The sequence below is a fragment of the Petaurus breviceps genome, unplaced genomic scaffold (assembly GCF_028583685.1).
Source record: "Petaurus breviceps papuanus isolate PSGF00001 unplaced genomic scaffold, PetGlider_PUasm1.0 90740, whole genome shotgun sequence".
NCBI lineage: Eukaryota > Metazoa > Chordata > Mammalia > Diprotodontia > Petauridae > Petaurus > Petaurus breviceps.
In genome coordinates, this window is record NW_027187330.1 from 9,478,362 (window position 1) to 9,499,912 (window position 21,551).

Here is a 21,551-nt window from a genome sequence, read left to right on the forward strand (position 1 = left end):
AAGGTAAAGAAATAGACTGGGCATGGGGGGTGGGGGTCATCAAACTAAGGGTGGCTTAATGCTTGGTGGGAATTAGGAAATGACAGTTGGAAAGGAGCCACTAGGACACCAGAAGAATGGGATTATTAATGAAAGCTTTGGTTATAGGAATGAAGAGGCTGAGCTCAAGGTTTGGTTTCTAGAAGGATGAATGGGAATGAGGAATTTGGTTTCAGGTAATGGTAGTAGTAAATCCAAAGAGAGATGTCCTGTAGGAAGCTGAAAACCCAGAAATATAGTGTTGGAAATGAAAATGTGGAAATGGAAGTAATTTCCTTCTAGGTTATATTTGATGAGCACTCAACTTTAGAGAACTCAACACCATTAAAGATGAGAGGAAGAGGTTTCCCTTCTACATGAGACCTTTCCTGATCCCCACAGTTGTAACTCTCTACCTCTTGAAATTGCTTTATATAAAATTTGCATCTGTTTACCTACATATGTGTGTGTGTGTGAGACACATCACCACTAGTGTCCAGCAAAAATCACGACATCACTACCTAGTTTCCCAAGTTTCTTATATAACATTTTGTAGTTCCTTCTGGCAGTGTTATTTGTAGCCCACTGAATCATAAGAAGCACAGCTTTGTTCTTGGAAGAGATCTCAGTAGTATCTAGTCCAATCCATTATCTAAAAAGGAATTCTCCCTATATCATTCCTAGCTTGAAGACCTTTAATACTGGAGAAGCCACTATCTCTTGAGGCAAATCATCCCAGTGTTGGATGGCTCTTAACTGCTGGAAAGTTTTCTGGACATCAAGTTTAACTTTATGTCTCTGATGTGAATTTTGCTTTATGTAGACAAAAACATAAGGTAAATCTCTTTCCCACAAGGCACGGATCATGGAAGGAATACAGATCATTGGAGGAAGAGAAATGAGGGTAGTCAGCTTGCCTTGCAACAAGAATGTGATGTAGTTTGACTGAAAGTGGTGCATGTGGTTACAGGCGGGTGCTTTGGTGTTTGTATCCCTCCCATGTGCACCACGTACACATATCGATTTATATTCTCTCTCTCCGCCTTTCTTCATTCCCCCATCCCTATATTTTTGTGGTCCAAGTAGTGGCTTCTCTCGAAATGAGTGAAGTATTAATCAGAATTCTGTTTATTTTCCTGCCCCTACCCCCTTTTTCTTTACTGGGACTTGAGGAATCCATCATTCTCAGGTTAAGGCAGGTCCTGCTGGGTTTAGAACAGGTATAGATTAGACTCCATCAAAATCTTCATGGAAACAATTGTTAGGTTTATCTATCTAAATGTGTCTAAGGATTCTACTTCTACTTTTCTTTTTTTTTCAAAAGCTTTATTAACTTCTGATTTACATCATTCATTTCTGCCAGATTCTGAGTTACAATTTTCTCCCTGTTTTTCCCCTACCCACTGCCCCAAAATAGCAGTCCCACAGGATATCTCCTCCTCCAATCTGCTCTCTCCCATATTTTCTCCCATACCCCTTTCAACTTTTCCAGTGGATCTCTATTGCCCCAGTGCCTGTATATCTTATTTCCCAATTACATGTAAAATAGTATTAATAATAGTATATACCGTGTTTCCCCGATAATAAGACACTGTCTTATTATTTTTTTTTTTGGACAGAAAAACACCAGAGGGCTTTTTTTCAGGGGAGGGCTTATTTTAATGAACATTGACAGCAACTTTAATAAACAGGTAAATGTGAACAAAAAAATGTACCTTTATTCAATAAGCAAATCACTGGGGAAGAACAGGATGACACGCTCACTGCTGCAGCTCTGATTGGATGCAGCTCGGAGCACGGCGTGACTTTCACTGGGGGGGGGGGAATAGTGCATACAGAGGGTACCATAATGTAGCGTGTAGCGCAGAGGATCACCTTCACTACAGTAGCAATCTCAATAGGGCTTATTTTCGGGGGAGGGCTTATTTTAGAGGAATCTTACACAGTAAGGGGAGGGCTTATTTTCGGGATAGGTCTTATTATCGGGGAAACACGGTATATATTTGAGTATTTGATTTTAAAACTTTGAATCCCAGATTCATTACCTTCCTCCCTTGTCTCCCACCCTTATACTGGGAAGATAAGTAGTTCAGTATAGGTTGTACATGTGTAGCTAATCCAAAACAATAACATAGTAGATATATTGTAAAAGACTGACTATATTTCCCTCCCTCCTATCCCACCTCCCACTTTATTCTATTCTCTACTTTGATCCTGTCCCTTTTCAAAAATGGGTGCTCCCAACTTCCCTCCCCCCACAGCCTGCCCTCCCTTCCATCCTCCTCCTCTCATCTCCCCCCCCCCACTCTCCTGGAGGATTAGATACCCTATTTAGTGCGTATTTCATTCCCTCCTCAAACCAAATTCAATGGGAATAAGGTTGACCCACTCCCTTTTACCTTCCTATTCTTCCCCTCTATTGTAAACATTTTCCCTTGCCTCTTCTATATGAGATAGTTTACCCCATTCTGTCTCTCCCCATCTCCTCTCATATTCCTCTCTCATCTCTTAATTTCACCCTTTAAGTATCATCCCTTCCTGTTAAACTGGTCCTGTGCCCTCTATCTATGTATACAAGTAAACACATATACACACATTCACATGTGTTCATATGCCCATATACCCTCATATATAGACACATATATATATATATATATATATATATATATATATATATATATATATATTTCTATTCCCTTCAACTACTGAGAAAAGTTTCATAAGTTACAATTATTGTTTTTCCATGTAGGAATGTTAATAGTTCAACTTTGACAAGTTCCTTATGATTTCTTTTCCCTGTTTACCTTCTCATGCTTCTCTTGCTTCTTTTATCTGAATGTCAAATTTTCTGCTCAACTCTGGTTTTTTCAGCAAGAATGCTTGAAAGTCCTCTATTCCACTGAATGACCACATTTTCCCCTGAAACATGATACTCAGTTTTGCTGGGTAGGTGACTCTTGGTTTTAATCCCAGCTCCTTTGACCTCTGGAATAGCATATTCCAAGCCCTTTGATCTCTCAGTGTAGAAGCTACCAGATCCTGGGTTATCCTGATTGTGTTTCCACAATATTCAAATTGTTTCTTCCTGGCTGCTTGTAATATTTTCTCTTTGATCTGAGAACTCTGGAACCTGGCTATAATGTTCCTAGGAGTTTTCTTTTGGGGATCTTTTTCCAGGAGGTGACTGGTGGATTCTTTTAACCTCTATTTTGCACTCTGGCTCTAAAACATCAGGGCAATTTTCCTTGAGAATTTCTTGAAGGGTTATTTCTAGGTTCTTTTTTTGATCATGGTTTTCAGGTAGTCCAATAATTTTTAAATGATCTCTCCTGGGTCTATTTTCCAGGTCAGTGATTTTTCCTATAAGAAAAACCTGTCTCCCATTTTTTCATTTGTTTGGATCTATTTAATAGTATCTTGATTTCTCATAAAATCACTAGCTTCCATTTGCTCCAATCTAATTCTGAAGGAGTTATTCTCTTCAGTGAGCTTTTGAGATTCTTTTTCCATCTGTAAAATTTGGCTTTTTAAGGCATTCTTCTCCTCACTGCCTTTTTGAGCCTCTTTTGCCATTTGAGTTAGTCTATTTTTTAAGGTATTATTTTCTTCAGTCAGGTTGTTGATTTTCTTTTCATGATTTTCTTGCATCATTCTCATTTCTCTTCCCAATTTTTCCTCCACTTCTCTTATTTGGTTTTCAAAATCCTTCTTAAGGTTCTCTATGACCTGTAACCAGTTCCTATTTTTCATGGAAGCTTTTGGTGCAGGAGTTCTGACTTTATTGTCTTCCTCCTTTCCATGCTTTGATCCTTTTTGTCCCCAAAAAAGGAGCCCAAAGTCGGACTTCTCTGCTTGCTTTTGCTTGCTCATGTTGCCACTCAATTGCTTGACTTTTGAGCTTTTGCCACAGTACAACTCTGCTTCCAGCAGAGTTTTATCCCAAATCGCTGGGATTTTCTTGGCTTCCAGAGCTATTAGTTGGGTGCCCTCTCTGAAGAATCCACATGCTCTGGTTCACTGGTCATGCACCCCAGGACCTCCACCCAGGACAGCGATCCAGATCCAAGCAGGTTAAAGCAAGAGCGATTACCCCTCAGACTGGTTGCTTGGTCCCCGTACAATCTACAGGCCAGAAGCTCTGAAGCAGCCATGCAGCTGCAGCTGCTGTGCCTCAGCCGCTTCTCCCTCCAGGGGCAGAGGCCAGACCGCACTCCTGGACCCCCTGTTCCCAAAGTCCACTGACTTCTCACTTTGTTTTTGGCATTTATGGGTTGATAATTCTGGAAACCGCCACAGCTGCTGGTGATCTACTCTCCCAATGTCCCTCTAGCCGTGGCTGGTTGGGGTGCCCTGAAGCTAAAACCTCAGGGTCATGCGGAGCTGGGCTCTGCTCCCAGAGTGCTGCTATGGCCCCTTCCTGCCGGCCTCTCTTCAGCAGGAGGTTAGTTTCTCTGTCATTTTGTGGGTTCTGTAGCTCCAAAGTTTGTTTAGAGTAATTTTTTACATGTACTGGAGGAGGTGGAAGCAGGAGCGGTGCAGAAGTCCTGTTTCTACTCTGCCATCTCGGCTCCATCCAGTGTTCAGTTTTGCAGGCTTGTAAGATTTAGATAAAAATATAGCAGAAGCCCTTGCATTTTAACAGATGCAGCAGAAGTAACAGGTGGTAGAAATTGGAGTAGTGGTTCCCTTCTTTAAACAGGCATGACAACATTTCTCTCCCTACTACTGAAAGTGAGATTCCCCAGCTATAAGATCACAGCTCTAAAGAGGTAAAGACCTCAGGTCATATGGTTACACTTCCTTATTTTTCAAATGAAAAAACTGAGGCTTAGGGAGCTTAAGTGACTTGCTGAAGGCCACACAAGTAGTAAGCATTTGAGGCATCATTTGATTTGTGGTTCTTTGACTTTATTGCCAATGCTCACTCCACTGGTCAGTCTTCTCTGACCAGTGAACAGCTCTGGCTCACTGTCAATGTGAAAAAGTTGTCCTACATTCTCATTATTACACTTAACATCTAACAGCCTCTTTAGCGCCTCTACAGTAACACACCAAGACAACCACACTCACTTTCCATAGCCATCTACCTTATCTTATTGATTTGGATTTTTGTTATTGCTATTGTTGCTTTTTTGCAAAATGAAATGGTTTAATGGAGAATAAAAAACTTTAAGAGAATTGCATTTGGACAGCACCAAAAGCAAAAAAGAGAACTTAAGAAATTCACTTAGCTGTGTCCTTTCAATAATACTTTTGTCCCATTTTACTCAATTAAAATACCCTGGGTAAGGGCGGTTAGGTGGCGCAGTGAATAGAGTACTGGCCCTGGAGTCAGGAGGACCTGATTTCAAATCCGGACTCAGACACTTAACACAAAAAATTAGCCCTGTGACCTTGGGCAAGTCACTTAACCCCAATTGTCCTACCTTCCCCCTCCAAAACAAAAACAAAGCAAAAAACCAGAACAAAAAATAAAACACCCTAGATTTACTAATTTACAAAATACCAATAGGTACTCTGAGTTCAAAACTAAGAAGTTAACACAGTTTGTTAGTTGCAGAGTAATTAGGGCAGGAAGTCACTGGGTGCTTTGGTCAGATACTGGCTCTTGGGACAGCTGTCTTGGATATAACATATATTTAATCACACATAGTACTACCTTACCACAGCTAAAGAAATAAAGAATGATCTCATACAAAACAGATAAGTACCATTTTCAAATGAGTACTTCCAAAAGTCTCCTTAAACAAGGTCTCTTTAAAAAAAAAAGTCTCCTTAAAATTCAAAAATCTACAAAGCAAAGGTAAAGAAGGAATAAAAATTGGTCTGAGCACAGAGGGGAGTGTCTTGGGGCAGCTTCCTTAAAGCTAGGGGAATAAGACAACTGAAGTGGGCTAGAATTGATGGGCAAGGCCTTGGAATCTACAATGGGTAAGGAAATTCCTGCCTACTCACTGAGTCATATTTCATCAGTTTAGGCTCGTCCAGGTTTGTTTCTCATGATGAGTCCTGAGAAGTGCTGCTGTCTTGGTTTTGTATTAGCTATTCCACACTATCAATCTGATCTACTGAGGCATATAATTTACCTAAAGTATCTTGTTCAGATTCTTTTTTTTTTTTTTAAAGCAATCGGGGTTAAGTAACTTGCTCAAGGTTACATGGCCAGTTATTTCTGGGTGTGGTGTTAAGTATCTGAGCCCAGATTTGATCCCCAGGTCATCCTGACACTGCAACTGGTGCTCTTACTTGCTGAGCCACCTGGCCACCCCTAAGCAACTGGGGTTAAGTAACTTGCTCAAGGTTACACACCCAGGTGTTTCTGGGTGGGTGCAAAGTGTCTGAGCCCAGATTTGATCCCCAGATCATCCTGACACTGGAGCCGGTGCTCTTACTCGCTGTGCTCCCTGGCCGCCCCTCTTGTTTAGATTCTACAGGATTCTTTATTGCACAATGATACTCTTGAGATCAATTTGCTTCTATTCTATTTTACTGTGAAAATGGCTACTAAGCCTTACTGCTTTGGCCTGAAGAAGCAGCAAGATTGCCCAATCTTTCATGCCCTTCCTTCTTCTTAGCAGCCTTGTCTAGTCTGACCAGTTTGCTGATGAAGACCCAACAGTACCACATACTTTATGTCCCAGTAACTAACTTTCATTAGATTCTTTTCTGGTTATTTTGGTAGAAGTGGGTCCATAATTCACTGGTGTATTTAGTTGAGGTAATATGAAGACACTAGCTGTCCCAGCTACAAGTCTCCGGAGGCATTGTAAATTTTATCTCAAGGAGAATTGAATGAAGAATGACCACTGCTCCCCCACTTCTTAAGGTGGTCACCAGCATATTTTTCATAATCCTCTAAGAAAAGACTATTCATTTAGTGAATCATTATCCTTCAAGAGCTCCTCAATCTTTTTCTGAATGAAACTGAAGCAACCATCAAATAGGGAGGAGGATGGTCCAATAAGGGGTTATCTAGCCCATCTTCCTTCTCTCTATATACTACCCCAAGAAGAGAAAGAAACACTACTTTTAGGTAAGAGAGGTGACTTTAGTCTCGTCAGACCCTGAGACATCAAAATCACAAGAGGAGTTAGAAGGTGGGTTATCTGATTTATGAAACTATTGGATTCTGCCTCTGTCCTGAGATCAGTTGGAAGGAGATTTCAGCTCCTGCTGGCAGTTTGTTTCAGGAAGTGTCAAAAACTGATTCAGGGCAGGCCACAGTCTCATCTTACTGCTGGTTAGAGCCCTAACCTTTTTCACCTCTGAGGTAGTCCCTGGACCAACCTATCTTGTCAATTGTTAAGGTCCTTAAAAAAAAAAAAATCAACTATTTTTCCAAGACCTTCTTCTCAGGTCCTTCTCAAGTCTTCCTTAACCCCTCCTCCTACAGAGTCAGTTCTTTTCTTTCTTCCTTCAATTCCAGATCATTTTCTACTAAAGTGGCAGGGAGGGGAGCAACTAGAATTTTGGTTTCTTAATACAGAATGAATTCTGAATCTCACTAGATGAAAGAAATTTGATTCAGAATCTTTTGCTTGTCCCAACTTTGTACCTTTACTGAAATACTTTTGATTCCTTTAATAACAAATAGACATTTATATTCAGAGAGGAAGAAACAACAAAGAATACTTATGCAGAAGAAAAATTTCTTCAGTATCTAATACTATTACATGAGCCTCTTCATCAGTTCCCAACTAAGCCATCTTCTCTGTCTTTAACCAAGGCCTGCCCACTAGGTCCTAATGAAAGGGCCTCGAACAGTTTAACTACCTGCCTCCCTCTGGTCACTAATAACTTGCCCATATTCACTGCTCAATGGATAACATACTCCTAACCTCTCATTTCCAGTGACTCTGAACTCCCTGCTGCCATGTATCGAGAAGTTAGATGGTGCAGTTGATAGAATATAGTCAGGAAGGCTCATCTTTGTGAGTTCAAATCTAATTTTAGACACTTACTAGCTGCATGACCCTGGGCAAGTCACTTAACCCTAGTTGCCTCAGTTTCTCCATCTGTAAAATAAGCTTGAGAATGGCAAACCAATCCAGTATATCTGCTAAGAAAACCTTAAATGGGGTCATGAGATTTGGACACAACTGAAAACAACTGAACAAAGCCAGCAAAGCTGCTGCGTATAAACCTCATTTCCTATCCCTGTAGTCTAGTGTTCAGGTGTTATTTACTCTAATATAGCAAGCCCTTTTGGATGCATGTTTGAAATTCTATCAAAGGCACAGTGCAAAAGTAGACCCATTCATCACCTGTGTTGCTTCTATATCCCACTAAAGAGAAAATTTCTTCAAACTGAAAAGAGTAGAATAAACATTAATAAAAGGCAACTAAAGCCAAATATAAGGAAGAAGACCATGAGAGGACATTTCACTTTAAATAAATCTCTAGGTCTAGATAACATACATTCCAGGGTACTGAAAAAAATTTCAGTTAGTATTTTGAGACCAGTTAGTTATAAATCCAATCCCCTTATTTTAGAAACAAGAACACTGAAGGATGAGGAAGTAAAGTGACTTGGCCAGGGTCGCATTAAGGCAGGAAATGAAACCAGGTCGTCTTGACTCTAAATCCACTTCTCTATACTCCATGCAATTTGACTGTGTCAACTCTATGACAAACGAAATGAAGTTATTTTGTCACCATCTGTCATAAGTCAGTGTATTTCAAGTCCTAAATGATGAGTTATTTCTTAAGTATTCTCAAGTCATCTGCTTGCTTATCAGAGATTGATAGCAAGCTTACTTAGAATGTGTAATTTCCATTTTTTCTGCCCCTTCTCCCACTTCCCCATATTAAATTTAATATTTGCCCTTTAGTCTTTTGACAGACTTATCATTGTTTATTATTTTTAAGGTTACTGATTGGCCCCACAAGCACAACTGAAATTTTTTTCAACACCCTAGAATATGTTATCTAGACTTAGAGAAGACAGGCAAAGATCTAGATATAACCCATAGTAAAAAACACGTATGACAGATGTAGAAATGAACTATTTTTATTACCTAATAAGATATATTATATTATATAATTTCTGATTATGCATACTTGTACAAAGAATAAATTCCACATTTCTAGGTTTTAGGAATGTAACTTTCCATTCCCTTTACAAAATTTCCAATTATATGGAATTGAATGATATTAGTAATTTCACTCAACTTCACAAAAAAATTTTCTTTAAAAGCATTTCTAGGAATGAACAAGTAATATTCTAATTGTATACAATGTACATATCAAACACCCATATCACTATCTGAAAACTGCTCTGTGCTTCTGGTTTTATTTTTAAGCAAACTTCAAAGTATAAATGTACAGACAATCTGGAATTATTTTTTTAGAGGTCAGAAGGGAAAGGGATTATATAAAATAATAGAAAAGTCTCAAATCAGTTTTAGATGTCTTTAGAAGCCTCTGTGTGTGGGGGTGGAAGGTGGGATGTAGATGTATATACAAACACATAATATACAAACAGATACACAACATGTATCTTCCACGCTGGTCCTACTGCCTACATAATGAGATCTGGCTGGTCAGGGTAGTTGGGACCCTGAGTCCCTATATCATAAAGCAGACAATCAGCTGACAATCTTATTCTAGTGAACTCTTGTCTAAGTGAAAAAAATAACAGAGTTGGAGACTTTATATTTAAAATGAGGTTACACAGGATATTAAAATCTATGAACATGAATGGAAAAATTTGGTGTGAAGAACAGATGCCAATTTTCATCATGAAATGCCTAAAAATTGCTGATGCAGTTTAGCAATAGAAATGTTGCTAATAATGAGGAATTATTTGCTGGATTATTTAAATGAAAATAAAATACTTACCTTGACAGTTAAAGAATGAGAAAATAAAACGTGTGACATTCATTTAAAAATATGTCATACAGAAGCACATTTATAAGAGAATTCCACATCATTTACCTGACTTCATATTCTGTAATTATACTTTATCAAGATGCTTACTCTGATACAACTGATTTGTACAGAATAAATTAAATAGAAAGATAAGGCATTTTTAAAAGTTTCTGAAGAGATTCCCTGTCCTACTCAACTCTGCTTAGATAATGAAATTGTAAAATTCTTTCATTTGAGGTTTATGGTATTTAAAACACTGAATTTCATAATTAAGATATTAATGCACTAATTCAGGGGTGGGGAACCAGTGGCCTGCATCTAATGATTCAGTCAAAGGTTACATGTGGCCTCGAGACCACAGCTTCCACATCTCTGCTCTAATTACTGAAAAAAATATTCAGAAAATTAGACATATAATAGCATAATTTCTTTTTTTTGGAGGGCAATTGGGATTAAGTAACTTGCCCAAGGTCACATGGCTATTTTTTTGTGTTAAGTGTCTGAGGCCACATTTGAACTCAGGTCCTCCTGACTACAGGGCTGGTGCTCTATTCACTGTGCCACCTAGCCACCCCCATAATTTCTACAACATGTAGAAAGTACAAACAGAGGCTGGGAATAGGGTAGTTTCTTTATATTGGGCAATGATTGATACAAACCTTTCATTTTCAGGGTAGTAGGAATTCAGCAATTATAGATGTTAGACTAGGCAAAAGAATCTGATTTTCATTCAAAATGAGTTCATCAAGCAACAAAGGAAAGCAAAGGAAATGGACACCAGGGGCATTTCTCCACACCCAGTTTGCAAATGAAAGAGTTGGATGTTTAACTGAAAGAGCTGAAGTAATTCTGATATTTTTCCTTGAAACAACACATTAATGTGACTGACATAATTTTCAGTGGGTTTCTAATTAGATCAAATTGTGATTGTATTTCATAAAAATACAAAGTAGCAATGCTGCTACTTTGAAATAGGTTATTTGGTAATTTAGTAGTAAAATAGCTCAGATAAAAGAATATATCATTTCTTATTTTTAGTAAAAACAAAAACAACCCAGGAGTATAGAAAATACTATTGATTTTACACATTACTCTATTACTTAGGACACTGGCCTGGAAATAGCCATTCAAGGATTAACATGAAATATAATGAATAAGATATAGATTAGAGGCAAATTGGAGAAAATAAAATATAAATAACAGGGATTTCAAAAATTTGTTCCACATCCATGCAGTCAATTCCTAAAAGAAGAGTTTTTAAACAGTTGATAAAAAATACTGGGGGGAAGGGTAAGTCTATCTGCAGAACCCTCTATCCTATCCTTGTGCAGAATGCTCCTGGTTTCCATTTCTTGATGTTTGCATGATATCAGAGAAGAAACTGGAATTGGGAGCCTTACTGTACTTCTCCTCCTTGCATCTCTGAAGAATCTCTAAGCTCCTCTGATGGACTGGGTGGTGGAGAAAGCTAAAACTATCCACACTTTTCAAAACCGCACATGGTACTGCATCATCATTCCCTTAGGAAGCAAAAGAAAAAAAATGGAAAGAAGAAAGAAACATTATACAAGCCCACACCAAGAAAGAGTTAAGGCCAATGCTGCCAACCATTTGAGGAACATTCGGATAGATCATTTGTTGGAGAAATTATGTGAATAAATATTAGTATTTCTATTTGTTTGCAGAAATTACACAAATATGTTGATAGGGATCAGAGGTCCTTTCTGGTTACCTCATTGTAACAGGTATTACCTTCCCATTAAATGATATAATTAATAACAATATAACTCCAAAGTTAATATGTATCATTCTGATTTACAAAAAACAGAATTGGAAGAGCAGAATAAAAAATATTCCCTGCTTTTATTAGCCATTTGATATGAATAAGCACATGGTTGGCAGCACTGTAAGAAATGCTTACTAGATCCCAAAGAGAAATAAAACTTAATTTACCAAAAGTTAACTGACTTGGCCATGGATACCATGGTTAATACACATTTATGATAAATCACACAGCAAGTAAAGTGTAATTGCTTCTAGGACAGTAAAGAAACACAGAATGGAAAAAGAAAAGCAAGTGTAACTGCTATATCTGATACATATATGTGCATATATATATGAAGAATAAATATATATATGTATATAGACGCAAAGCTTAAGCTATTAAAGTTGTTAGTTTATACCACTTCTATCAAAAGCTGGGTGGAAAATCAAGTGAGATAGCAATATTGGTCAAAGAAGAGGTACTTTTAATACTCACTAGGGATTGGATCAATTTGATATATCAAACCTCAACTTGAACCATTCAAGAAGCATGTCATTCAAGCCAATAAGAAAAACGATAATAAAAAGAGGGGATTTTAGTCAATGCAATTTAACAGACATGTATTATGTGCCTACTACATGTTAGGCACGCTGTTCATAAATATTAACAAGAATTTAATTCTAAAACATGAACAGAGGGTAAGGAGGGTAGGAGAGGATGTTTCCAAGAGAAAACCTCTTGGAATTTGACTTAATAAAAGATTACACTAAGTAGACCTGTCTTTTTAACAACCAAATTCTAAAACCTTAACAATTAATATAAATATAATGAAAAGTCAATTTTAAAAACACTATATGCTTTAGTTTCTTCAAGTACTTAATTCAAGCACTAATAGGGAGTGAAGAAAATACGAAGAAAAAATACTAGAAGAGTGATCTAGAAATTAAGTTAAGATGATTAAGTTAAAAACTTAATAATGGCCTTTTAGTAATTTAAAAGAAGCTGATTTTCCAAGTATGTCAGAATGGTTCTTTAGTTATTTTTAGAGATGTAGCATTAGCATTCTGGTTAAGGAAAAACATTGGGTTCTAGGAAGGGAAGAACAACGAAGCTGAATAACATGATAACATTGATGGCAGGAGAAAACGCTAAGAAATGGCCAAGTACAAGGCACAACAGTTTAAGGTAGCTTTGAAGGAATTTTTTTTAAAAAAGAGCTTTCATCCAAAGAAGCAACTTCATCCCATTAAATACCATCTCTTCTTATCTCTTTTGAGAAAACAGCAGCAAATGTTGAAAGTTACATTAAGAGGTTTCATTTACCAAGGTGTATATATGCTATAGCAGACTGCATTGATTTGATGGTTAGAGAGTTAGGCAGCACATTTCTAAGGAAACAGATTATAAGAAAACAACGAGTTCTAACCCTACCACTACACTGACTGCAATCAAGCAGAACATCACCAGCTAACAAATGGTCCATGGCCATAATCTGTTTAGCTTGATAAACAGTTTATATATTGCAGATATCAGCTTACATTTATGTAACTATTTCTGAAATAAAAGAGTAGGAATGTTAAACTACATACAGATAATTTAACAAACGTGCCCCATGTTATAATGTTTTTCTGGTGTTCCCTTAGTATTTACACTTCTATTCTTAGTTATTTATGGGATGATGACTTGATGTTTGAAAACCCTTTAACATTGCTCGCTCTTACTTTGTAAATAAAGTCTAGGGCTTTAGTGTAGTTGCGAGGGTCACTGGATAGTGAAAAGCACCAACATCCTTGGATAAAGAACACAATTCTACTTATGGATAAGTTAAGGACAGACATTCGACATATGGTTTCATTGATGTAGGGAACTCCTGGGTGAGGAAGTTTCTACGACCCAAGAAAATCACACCCATTCTGCAGCTCAGTCTTAAAAAGTCATCAACAGCTCTGACAATTTAAATGAACTTGCCTAGAGGCCACACAATGACCATATCAGGACTTGAACACAGGTCTGCTCTCCTGCTACCATGCCATAATATATCTAAAGATAACTGTGGTTATTTTTTCTTTACTTGAATCATCCTTATCTCTTTTACCACAATCACAAAGCAACATTTTATCATTCCATTCTGACTCAAGCAAGCTAGACGGCTGATTCAACAAGTACTTCTTATATTGCCAAATGATTCAATGCCTAAACAAGCCAATAGATTCTCTATTTTAGATGATGAGGTTTTTTTTCCTCCTTGGAAATGATTTTGTTTGGCTTTGGCTAATCTTAATCCTGTCAGTGAATGCCAGAGGCCACTCATCTCTTTTGGGTGTCATAATACAGCTTATACAATGTTGGATCTTTATTATGCCAAATGATTTTCTTTTTAAAATACAAGTGAAACTTGTTATATATAGGCAATTTCAAATTAATGAATGGGCTGTTACCCACAAATTCATTTGGATATAAGTTATTTTGGAACTTAAGATAGTCTTTTCCACAGAAACAAACTTTTACAAATAGTGGTTAGGTTCTTTTTATTTATTTATTTAGCTTTTCAGAAGAGCAATTGGAGTTAAGTGACTTGCCTAAGCTCACACAAATAGTAAGTGTTAAGTGTCTGAGGCTGAATTTGAACTCGGGTCCTCCTGACTCCAGGGCTGGTGCTCTATTCACTGCACCACCTACCCACCCCTAGGTTCTTTTTAACAAAAATCTTAAATGCAATTGAACTGATATACTATTGGTCTAACTTGTAGTCAGAATCACTGAATTTTTTAGATTTGGAAATCTTTAGAAATCATCTAATTCTACTCTTTCACGGTGGAGGTGAAGAAAGAGAGAACCAAAGGCAACTGAGTGACTCGTGTGGTAAAGCCAGAATTGGAATCCAAATCAACTGACTTCAAAGCAAATGGAAACAGGAAGATGTGAAAATCAGAAAGGAGTAAGAGAATTGCTCTTCCCTGGCCTGGATACAAGGCCAGCCTCTGGCAACATAGTAAAATCAGTAAAGTTAGTCTTCAAGCTTTCACTTCCTTTCATTACACTCCCATCTCTGAGAACTCTTCTCAGGGCCCTGGTATCCAGATGCAGATCTCCACCCAATCCTCTTGCTAAACAGTGCTTTAATCCTATTCCTTAAAAAAAAAAATCTTTTTTTTTTCAGCATGACATGTTTAAAATGTCACCTAACTATATTAATATGTGAATGACAATTAATACTTCTAACTCTCACAGAGTTAATTTTTATCTTTAAGAGAGTACTTCCACCCAAAAATTTAACTCTGAATTATAGAATTTCCTACAATGTCACAAAATGATAGGAAAAATTCATGAATTATTGGGAGTTATTTTTGGGGAAGTGGAGCAGAGGGACGGTCCCTGCCTAGAAGAACTTCTAGGAAAAGAAAGAAAAACTTGCATCTTTTAATTACTTATTCTAATTTTGAATATAAATACCTAAATATGATATATTACAAATATCTAAGAACTGAGTTTTTCAAGCTTTTCTTTCAGAAAAAAAATTATTTTTATATCAGGCATTTAAATGTTTGACAAATCAGATGGTAAGCTGAATTAAAGACTGAGACATTAAAGGAAAACTGTAATAGACATCGGATTTTAAAGATAAGGAAAAAGAGAATGAGGGAGCGTCCTACAGTAAGAGGATGTGAACCCAGACTGCCTGAATCCAAAATCAGTGAGTGTTCCCTTTTACCCTATCCCACTAGAGTATTACACTGGACTATTCTGAAACAGTGTGGCTGTCAGGTGATATTACAAATATTAAGCCTGATTAGGCACAGGCCTTAACTGAAAGTGATTCTGTTATCTTTTAGGAACTGCTTTATACAGATAAGCATATTAACCAAGTCTAGTAGAGACCTGCCAGCCACAGTGTGCAGGTGTGCTATTTTCATTTTATTACCACTTTAGGGCAGCATAAGAACAGCAAAATATTTCTTGCTAGTTACAATAGTGACTTTATCAGTGACAATTTGAACATAATGATTTATAGCCTGATAGGGCAGAGACTTTGGAAAAAGTATACCAAACATTCAATGATTTCAATTTTTATTCAGAAATCACAGTAAAATAATTAAAATTTTTTCATTCAATTTCACTTTTGCAATTAAATCTTATATTGGTTTATGACTAAAGGTTAGGTTAAATCTTTAATTATCGATAAAAACCATATCATTTTTGTTTTGACCAAAAACAGTTTTACTCGGTTGCTCCTGGCTTCTGGGGTTATCATAATGGTCAATTATCATTGATAATTGGAACCATCAACCATCACGGGTCTATAAAATTAGAGTCTTAGATTAAAAATGAAGCAAAGTAGGATTCTAACATCTAGTACTTACCAATTTTCTTTTGAACATATCTCTTTCCAGCCTCCCTGAATGCAATCAGGGCTCTGAAAAAAGCTCGAAGAACTGCCCAGCGAAAAACAGCCACTGGGTCAATTCCTATCATTCCACAAATAAAGGCATTCTTGCTACTTCGTAGAAGAGCTACAATATCTGGACGCATGTGGTCTGTATTTTTCTCCCGGAAATCCTAATGGAAGAAAAGGAGTTGATATAATATTTTGAAGCCTACTAAAAAGTCTTTCTGATAAGTCAATCAATCTATCAATAGGTATTGAAAAAGCATCTTATGTGAGCCAGGAACTCTGCTAGGTCCTGGGAATAAGGAAAAAATAAAATAATCCCTACATTCTAGAGGGAAGACAACAGAGGCATATAAAACTTCAAAGTTATTAAACAGAAGTTAGGGGGAGAAAATCCTAGCAATCAGGGAGTTCCAAATACGCTTCAATCTGTACTCTGAGTCCATCATTTCTCTATCTGGAAGAGGAGAGCATGTTTTATCATGAGTCCTTTGGAAATATGGTTGGTTGTTATAGTGGTCATTTCCTGAGTCTTTCAAAGTTGATTGTCCTTACAACATTGTTCTTACTGTATAAACTGATCTCTTGGTTCTCCTCATTTTACTCCACATCACTTCATAAAAGGCTTGAAAACATCCTCTGAATCATTTATTACAGGACAAAAGTATTTCATCATATTCATATTCTATTACTAATTCAGCCATTTCTCAATTGACAGACATCCTGTCAGTTTCAAACTCTTTGCTATCAAAAAAAAAAAAAGAGTTGCTACAATTATTTTTGTAGATATGGGTCCTTTACCTCTTTGTTTGATTTCTCTCATATAAAGACTTAGTAACAGTATCACTGTGTCATTGGTATGTACCATTTAGTAGCTTTTGGTGCATAATTGCAATTTGCTTTCCAGAACTGTTCATAGCTCTACCAACAGCGCATTAAAGAACCTGTTTTCCCACATCTCCTCCAGCATTTTTCATTTTTCTTTTTTATCAACTTTGCCAATCTGATGGATGTAGAAGAAAGAAGTGGATGCAGTGCAGACAAAATTTTCAATGAGTTTGGCTTAGAAAGAGTAGAAATATGGTGGAAAACTTAAAGGAATGGTTTATTTTGTTCAGTCATTTACAATCATGTCCAACTCTTCATGACCCCATTTGGGTTTTTTTTTTTTTTTTTGGCAAAGATACTGAAATGGCTTGCCTTTCCTTCTTCAGTTCATTTTACAGATAAGGAAACTGAGGCAAACTGGGTTAAATGACTTGCCCAGGGTCACAGAGCTAGTAAGTGTCTAAGGCTACTACCTAGCTGCCCTGGTAAGGTCTAGTGAAGGTTTTTTGTTTGTTTTTTAAAGTTAGAGAGAGCCTTGGGAATATTTTATTATTTTTACTTTGAATTTAAAAACCAAAAAAAAAAAAAAAAGACAGAACATTTCCATATATACATACATGTATATATGTAAATCTCCATGTTACACTGTTTTAAAATAAGTATGTGCTAAATCTCACACATTACCTTCAAAATTGCTTGTAGTTTGTTATAAACTTACTTCTGTTCTATATATTTAAAAAAATATTTTAATGACTCTTTTTGGGTAACCAATTGCCTGAACTCTTTTCCTTCCTAACTATATCTTCCAATTTAAAAATCATAAAGAAAGAAAAAAAAAACATAAGAAGTATAACAAAATCAATCCATACAGCAGCCATATCTGAAAACATGTCTCTTTCTGAACTTGAGTCGATCATCACTTTTCTATCAGGAAGTGGGTAATATGCTCTGTCCTGGGTCTTCTGGAAACATGGCTGGTCATCGCACCATGATGAAAGTTATTAAGTTATTTAAAGTTGTTTTTCTTCGTAATGTTGCTGTCCTTGTATGTTCTAGTGCCGGTAATTTTACTCTACATCAGTTCATACTACCCAGAACTCTTCAATCATCTCTTACGTGGCTTCATTTGAAATAATAAAATTCCATAACATTCATATATGATAACTAGTTCAGTAATTCCCCAACTGAGAGGCACCCTCCTTTGAATTTTAGTTATGTGCCTTCCTTCCTTCCTTCCTTTCTTCTCCCTCTTCATCTCCCCTTAAAGATTAGGAAGTTCATTTTGCTTGGAACTATTCTCTTCCAAGCATCATCCTCCATATTAAATTTTTAGGAGTTATTTCATGTATTTTTACACTAAATTCTCTGTGTGTTAGGGTGTGGCATGGTCAACTCTCCTTGATCCAGTTTAAGAGTTCATCAGACACCTATTCCCCTTACTCCTTTCTCCAAATTTGTAATTATTCTTCTCACACCTCTTAGTTATCAGAAATAGCAAGTTCTACCCCCTTATTCCTCCTTTCTATACTACTGTATTCCTTTTATCCTCCCATCTCCTTCCTTTCTTAAAACCTTCTGAAAAGAACCAATTCAGCCCCAGGTCTTTTGTTTTTCTATTTACTTCTTCAATACCCTTTGAGGTTCATAAAGTGCATTTATTTCTTCTCCAACTAGAAGGTTAACAGTTTAACATAATATAGCCCTTTCAAACTGCTGAAATAAATTTACCTTTCTAGCTTTCTCTTGGCTCTTGTGTTTGCATTTCTAAGTTCGTTCTAGTCTCTTGTCTTTTCAATAGAAATGCTTGTAAATTCTCTGTTGCACTGAAGTTCTATTTTCTCCTCTTTGCCTTTAGGATTACATTCAGCTCTCCAGGGAAAGTTATTTTTGAATGTAAGCCTCTATCTTTTGCTTTTTGGAGTACAGTGTTTAAAAACTTCTTCTCATTAACATTAGAAGCTGCCAGGTCTTATGTGATCTTTACTGTGGCTGCTTGGTACTTGAACTACTTCTTTTGTAAGTTCTGTAGTATTTTCCTCTAATATGAAAGCTCTGAATTTTTATTATAACATTTCTGGAGTTTTCCTCTTAGGGTTCCTTTCAGGAGGTGATTAATAGATGCTTTCTATCTCCACTTTGTCTTCTAGTTCTAGTGGATGTGGAAAGCTTTCATTTATGATTTCTTGAAATAAAATGCCAAGATTAAAAAAAAATCATGGTCTTCAGGGAGTTTAATGATTCTTAAACTATATCACCATGACTTACTTTTCAAATATACTTTTTTGATATCAGATACCTTCATTTTTTTTTCAATCTTCTAATTTGCTTCTAATAGTTCTTGTTGTCTCATAAAGGCACTGATTTCTGTTTGGTCTAACCTAGTTTTCATAGAGTCTATTAATCAAATAAAGTATACCACTTTATCTTTGAAGTTATTTAGTCTCCTTTCCTATGCTTTCCTCCAGAGCTTTTATTTCATGTTTTTTTTTTCCCATGATTCATTTCTTTTAGGTATTCATGCTGTGGTAAATCTATTATTTCCTTTGAGTCTCTGCTTGTAGTTGTTATGGAATTACTCTATCCTTCTTTTCAGGTAGTCTCTAGATATGTCATACATTTTGATAAAGGTAGTTTTCTCTTTTTTTGGTTTACTTATTTCTCCAGTTCCTGAATTTGGCTTTTTGCTCAGTCTAGGCTCTGCTTCTCTTGATAAATAAAGTTGGCCCTGCTTGTTCTCTCCCTGAATGACGTAGGTTCCTTACATGCCCTCTTCCAAGAATCTCTGAGGTTCAGCATGTCTGATGTTCAGGGCCCTCTATGATATCTTAAGAAAGGATGCTAGGTACTTAGGAACCTAGGGTTTTCTGGTGTGAGCTGTGCTCACAGAAATTACCTGCTGCATCCACATTGGTTGATTCTGTTCACTGAAGCTTACAAAGACTTAGCTGTGGGTTTATACCTGTGGTGAAGCTTCTTCAGGGAGCTCTCTACTTTTTCTGCCTATTAGCAGCTATCTTACCTATCCCTATCTCTCAAATGTCTCTGGTAGTACACAAAAGATATCGGCTTGTTTTCCTAAATTACTACTAGCTTTGTTGGTGACCCAATTTCCTACTACCTTTGGCTGGTGGCTCTGCAGTGGAAAAAGGCATTTACTGTAGTTTCTGATTGGATTTCTGAATTCCATCTGTGAGAGCAGGCTGTGGGGTAGCTGGGGAGCCTGCCTCACCATTCAGGAAGCCATCATGCCCAATAGTCCGTTTTTGGCAAGTTAAGGTTACACGCGCTTAAGTACTCACTATGCATCAAACACAGTGCTATAAGCAGAAAGAAAAGGAGTCTTTGCCTTTTAAAGAGCTTAAATTCTAATGGGAAATGAGGGGTAAGGGAAGAACAACATGGTGTTTAAGTCTGGAAAGGCAGAATCACAGTCTGGATGGGAATAAGGGTCGGTTGATTGAGATCCTCTCCAAAATTGAGGAAAGAGAGGGGCTGTCATATCAGAGAAATATTCCTGAATGAAAAGATGGCAGGGAATGATGGATGTTCCAGGGTGAGGAGACCCCTCCCCCCAGATTTTCCCTGTACTAACTCAGAAGTTCAAAAGACAGTGTAGCTTAGAGTTCAAAAGCCAATGTAGCTGACAAGGTTCTATGAGCAGGCTGAAAATGAAAAAAAATGGAGGACTCTTCTCCTGAGGTACTGAGGAAGGTTCTAATGTGAGACTATAGTTGAGGAATAGTGTTGGAAAAGTCAGAAGGAGAGCTGGGAGGGGAATAAAGATTGGTTGGACAGGGTCCCTCCCCAAAAAAAGCCCTCAGGAGAATTTCACCAATAGGAAAAGAAGACAAGCACAGCAAAGTAACGTTCCAGGGTGGAAAGGATGAGAGATGTTCTAGAGTGAGACTACAGCTGCAACATGGTACAGAAATCCACAAAGTCATAGGCACAACCCAGAGGGGTAGGGAAAGAACAAGTAGAGAGGAAGTGGTTTGAAATTTGAGCATGCTCAAGGAAACAATATGCCAAAGAAGTCGAGACGGATTCAAAGAGACTTGGAGGAAGGAAGACAAAGTGGCAAGTGATTTTAAGAGGCTTCAAAATGAAGAAAATGAGAGGAGGAGGAACTCAAGTCTGACGTCCTCAATTTTCTCAGTACAGTAAGAGTTAAGGTCATTAGAGATTAGAGAAGGGAAAGTTTGGGATGTGTGAGGACCATCCAAAAGTACTACAATGGTTTCTGTGGAGAATGAGGTAAAGGTCAGTCTTGCTCCAGGGGGACCCATGGTGAAGCTGAATAATCTAAATGTGTAATTTACAGCCAACTTGGTTGTGAGACTTTCTCTACCTGTACTCAGTGGTTTGTGAATATGAGTAGAGGAGGAAGAGAGTGGAATTAATCTAGAGCTGAGGTTTGGTAAAAGGAAACTGATGATAAGACAAGGTGGAGAAGGACTCAAGAACAGAAGAGACCATAGAGTTGACAAGACAATTAAGGGTAATGGACTGAGATAGCACCAAGGGTGGAAGGACTGGAGGTCTTGATCAGGGCAAATAATAGGTTAAGAGAGAAGCAGAATGAGCTTGTTAGTAATGGCGAGATCTTTTATGTGACCATTCTGATCTGTTCCTTAGGAGAAATAAAGGAGGATATGAAGGGATTTAAGGAGGCTGAAGACC

The 21,551-nt window shown here is 37.3% G+C and overlaps 1 protein-coding gene across 14 annotated transcripts in view; it reads right to left on the reverse strand.

The window, feature by feature from the left end:
• MYO9A (myosin IXA) overlaps positions 1-21,551 on the reverse strand; it is a 324,456-nt gene that overhangs the window by 127,482 nt on the left and 175,423 nt on the right. For 13 of the 14 annotated variants that reach the window (XR_011164264.1, XM_069067272.1, XM_069067273.1 and 10 more), the window contains 2 exons: positions 16,015-16,210; positions 11,289-11,408 (listed from right to left, as the gene is read on the reverse strand). Coding sequence is in view for 13 of the 14 variants with exons in the window: in XM_069067272.1 (XP_068923373.1) it covers positions 11,289-11,408; positions 16,015-16,210 (316 nt within the window). In the remaining variant the exon portion in view is untranslated. The remainder of the gene's footprint in view (positions 1-11,288; positions 11,409-16,014; positions 16,211-21,551) is intronic. The other variant, XM_069067278.1, reaches the window with a different exon arrangement.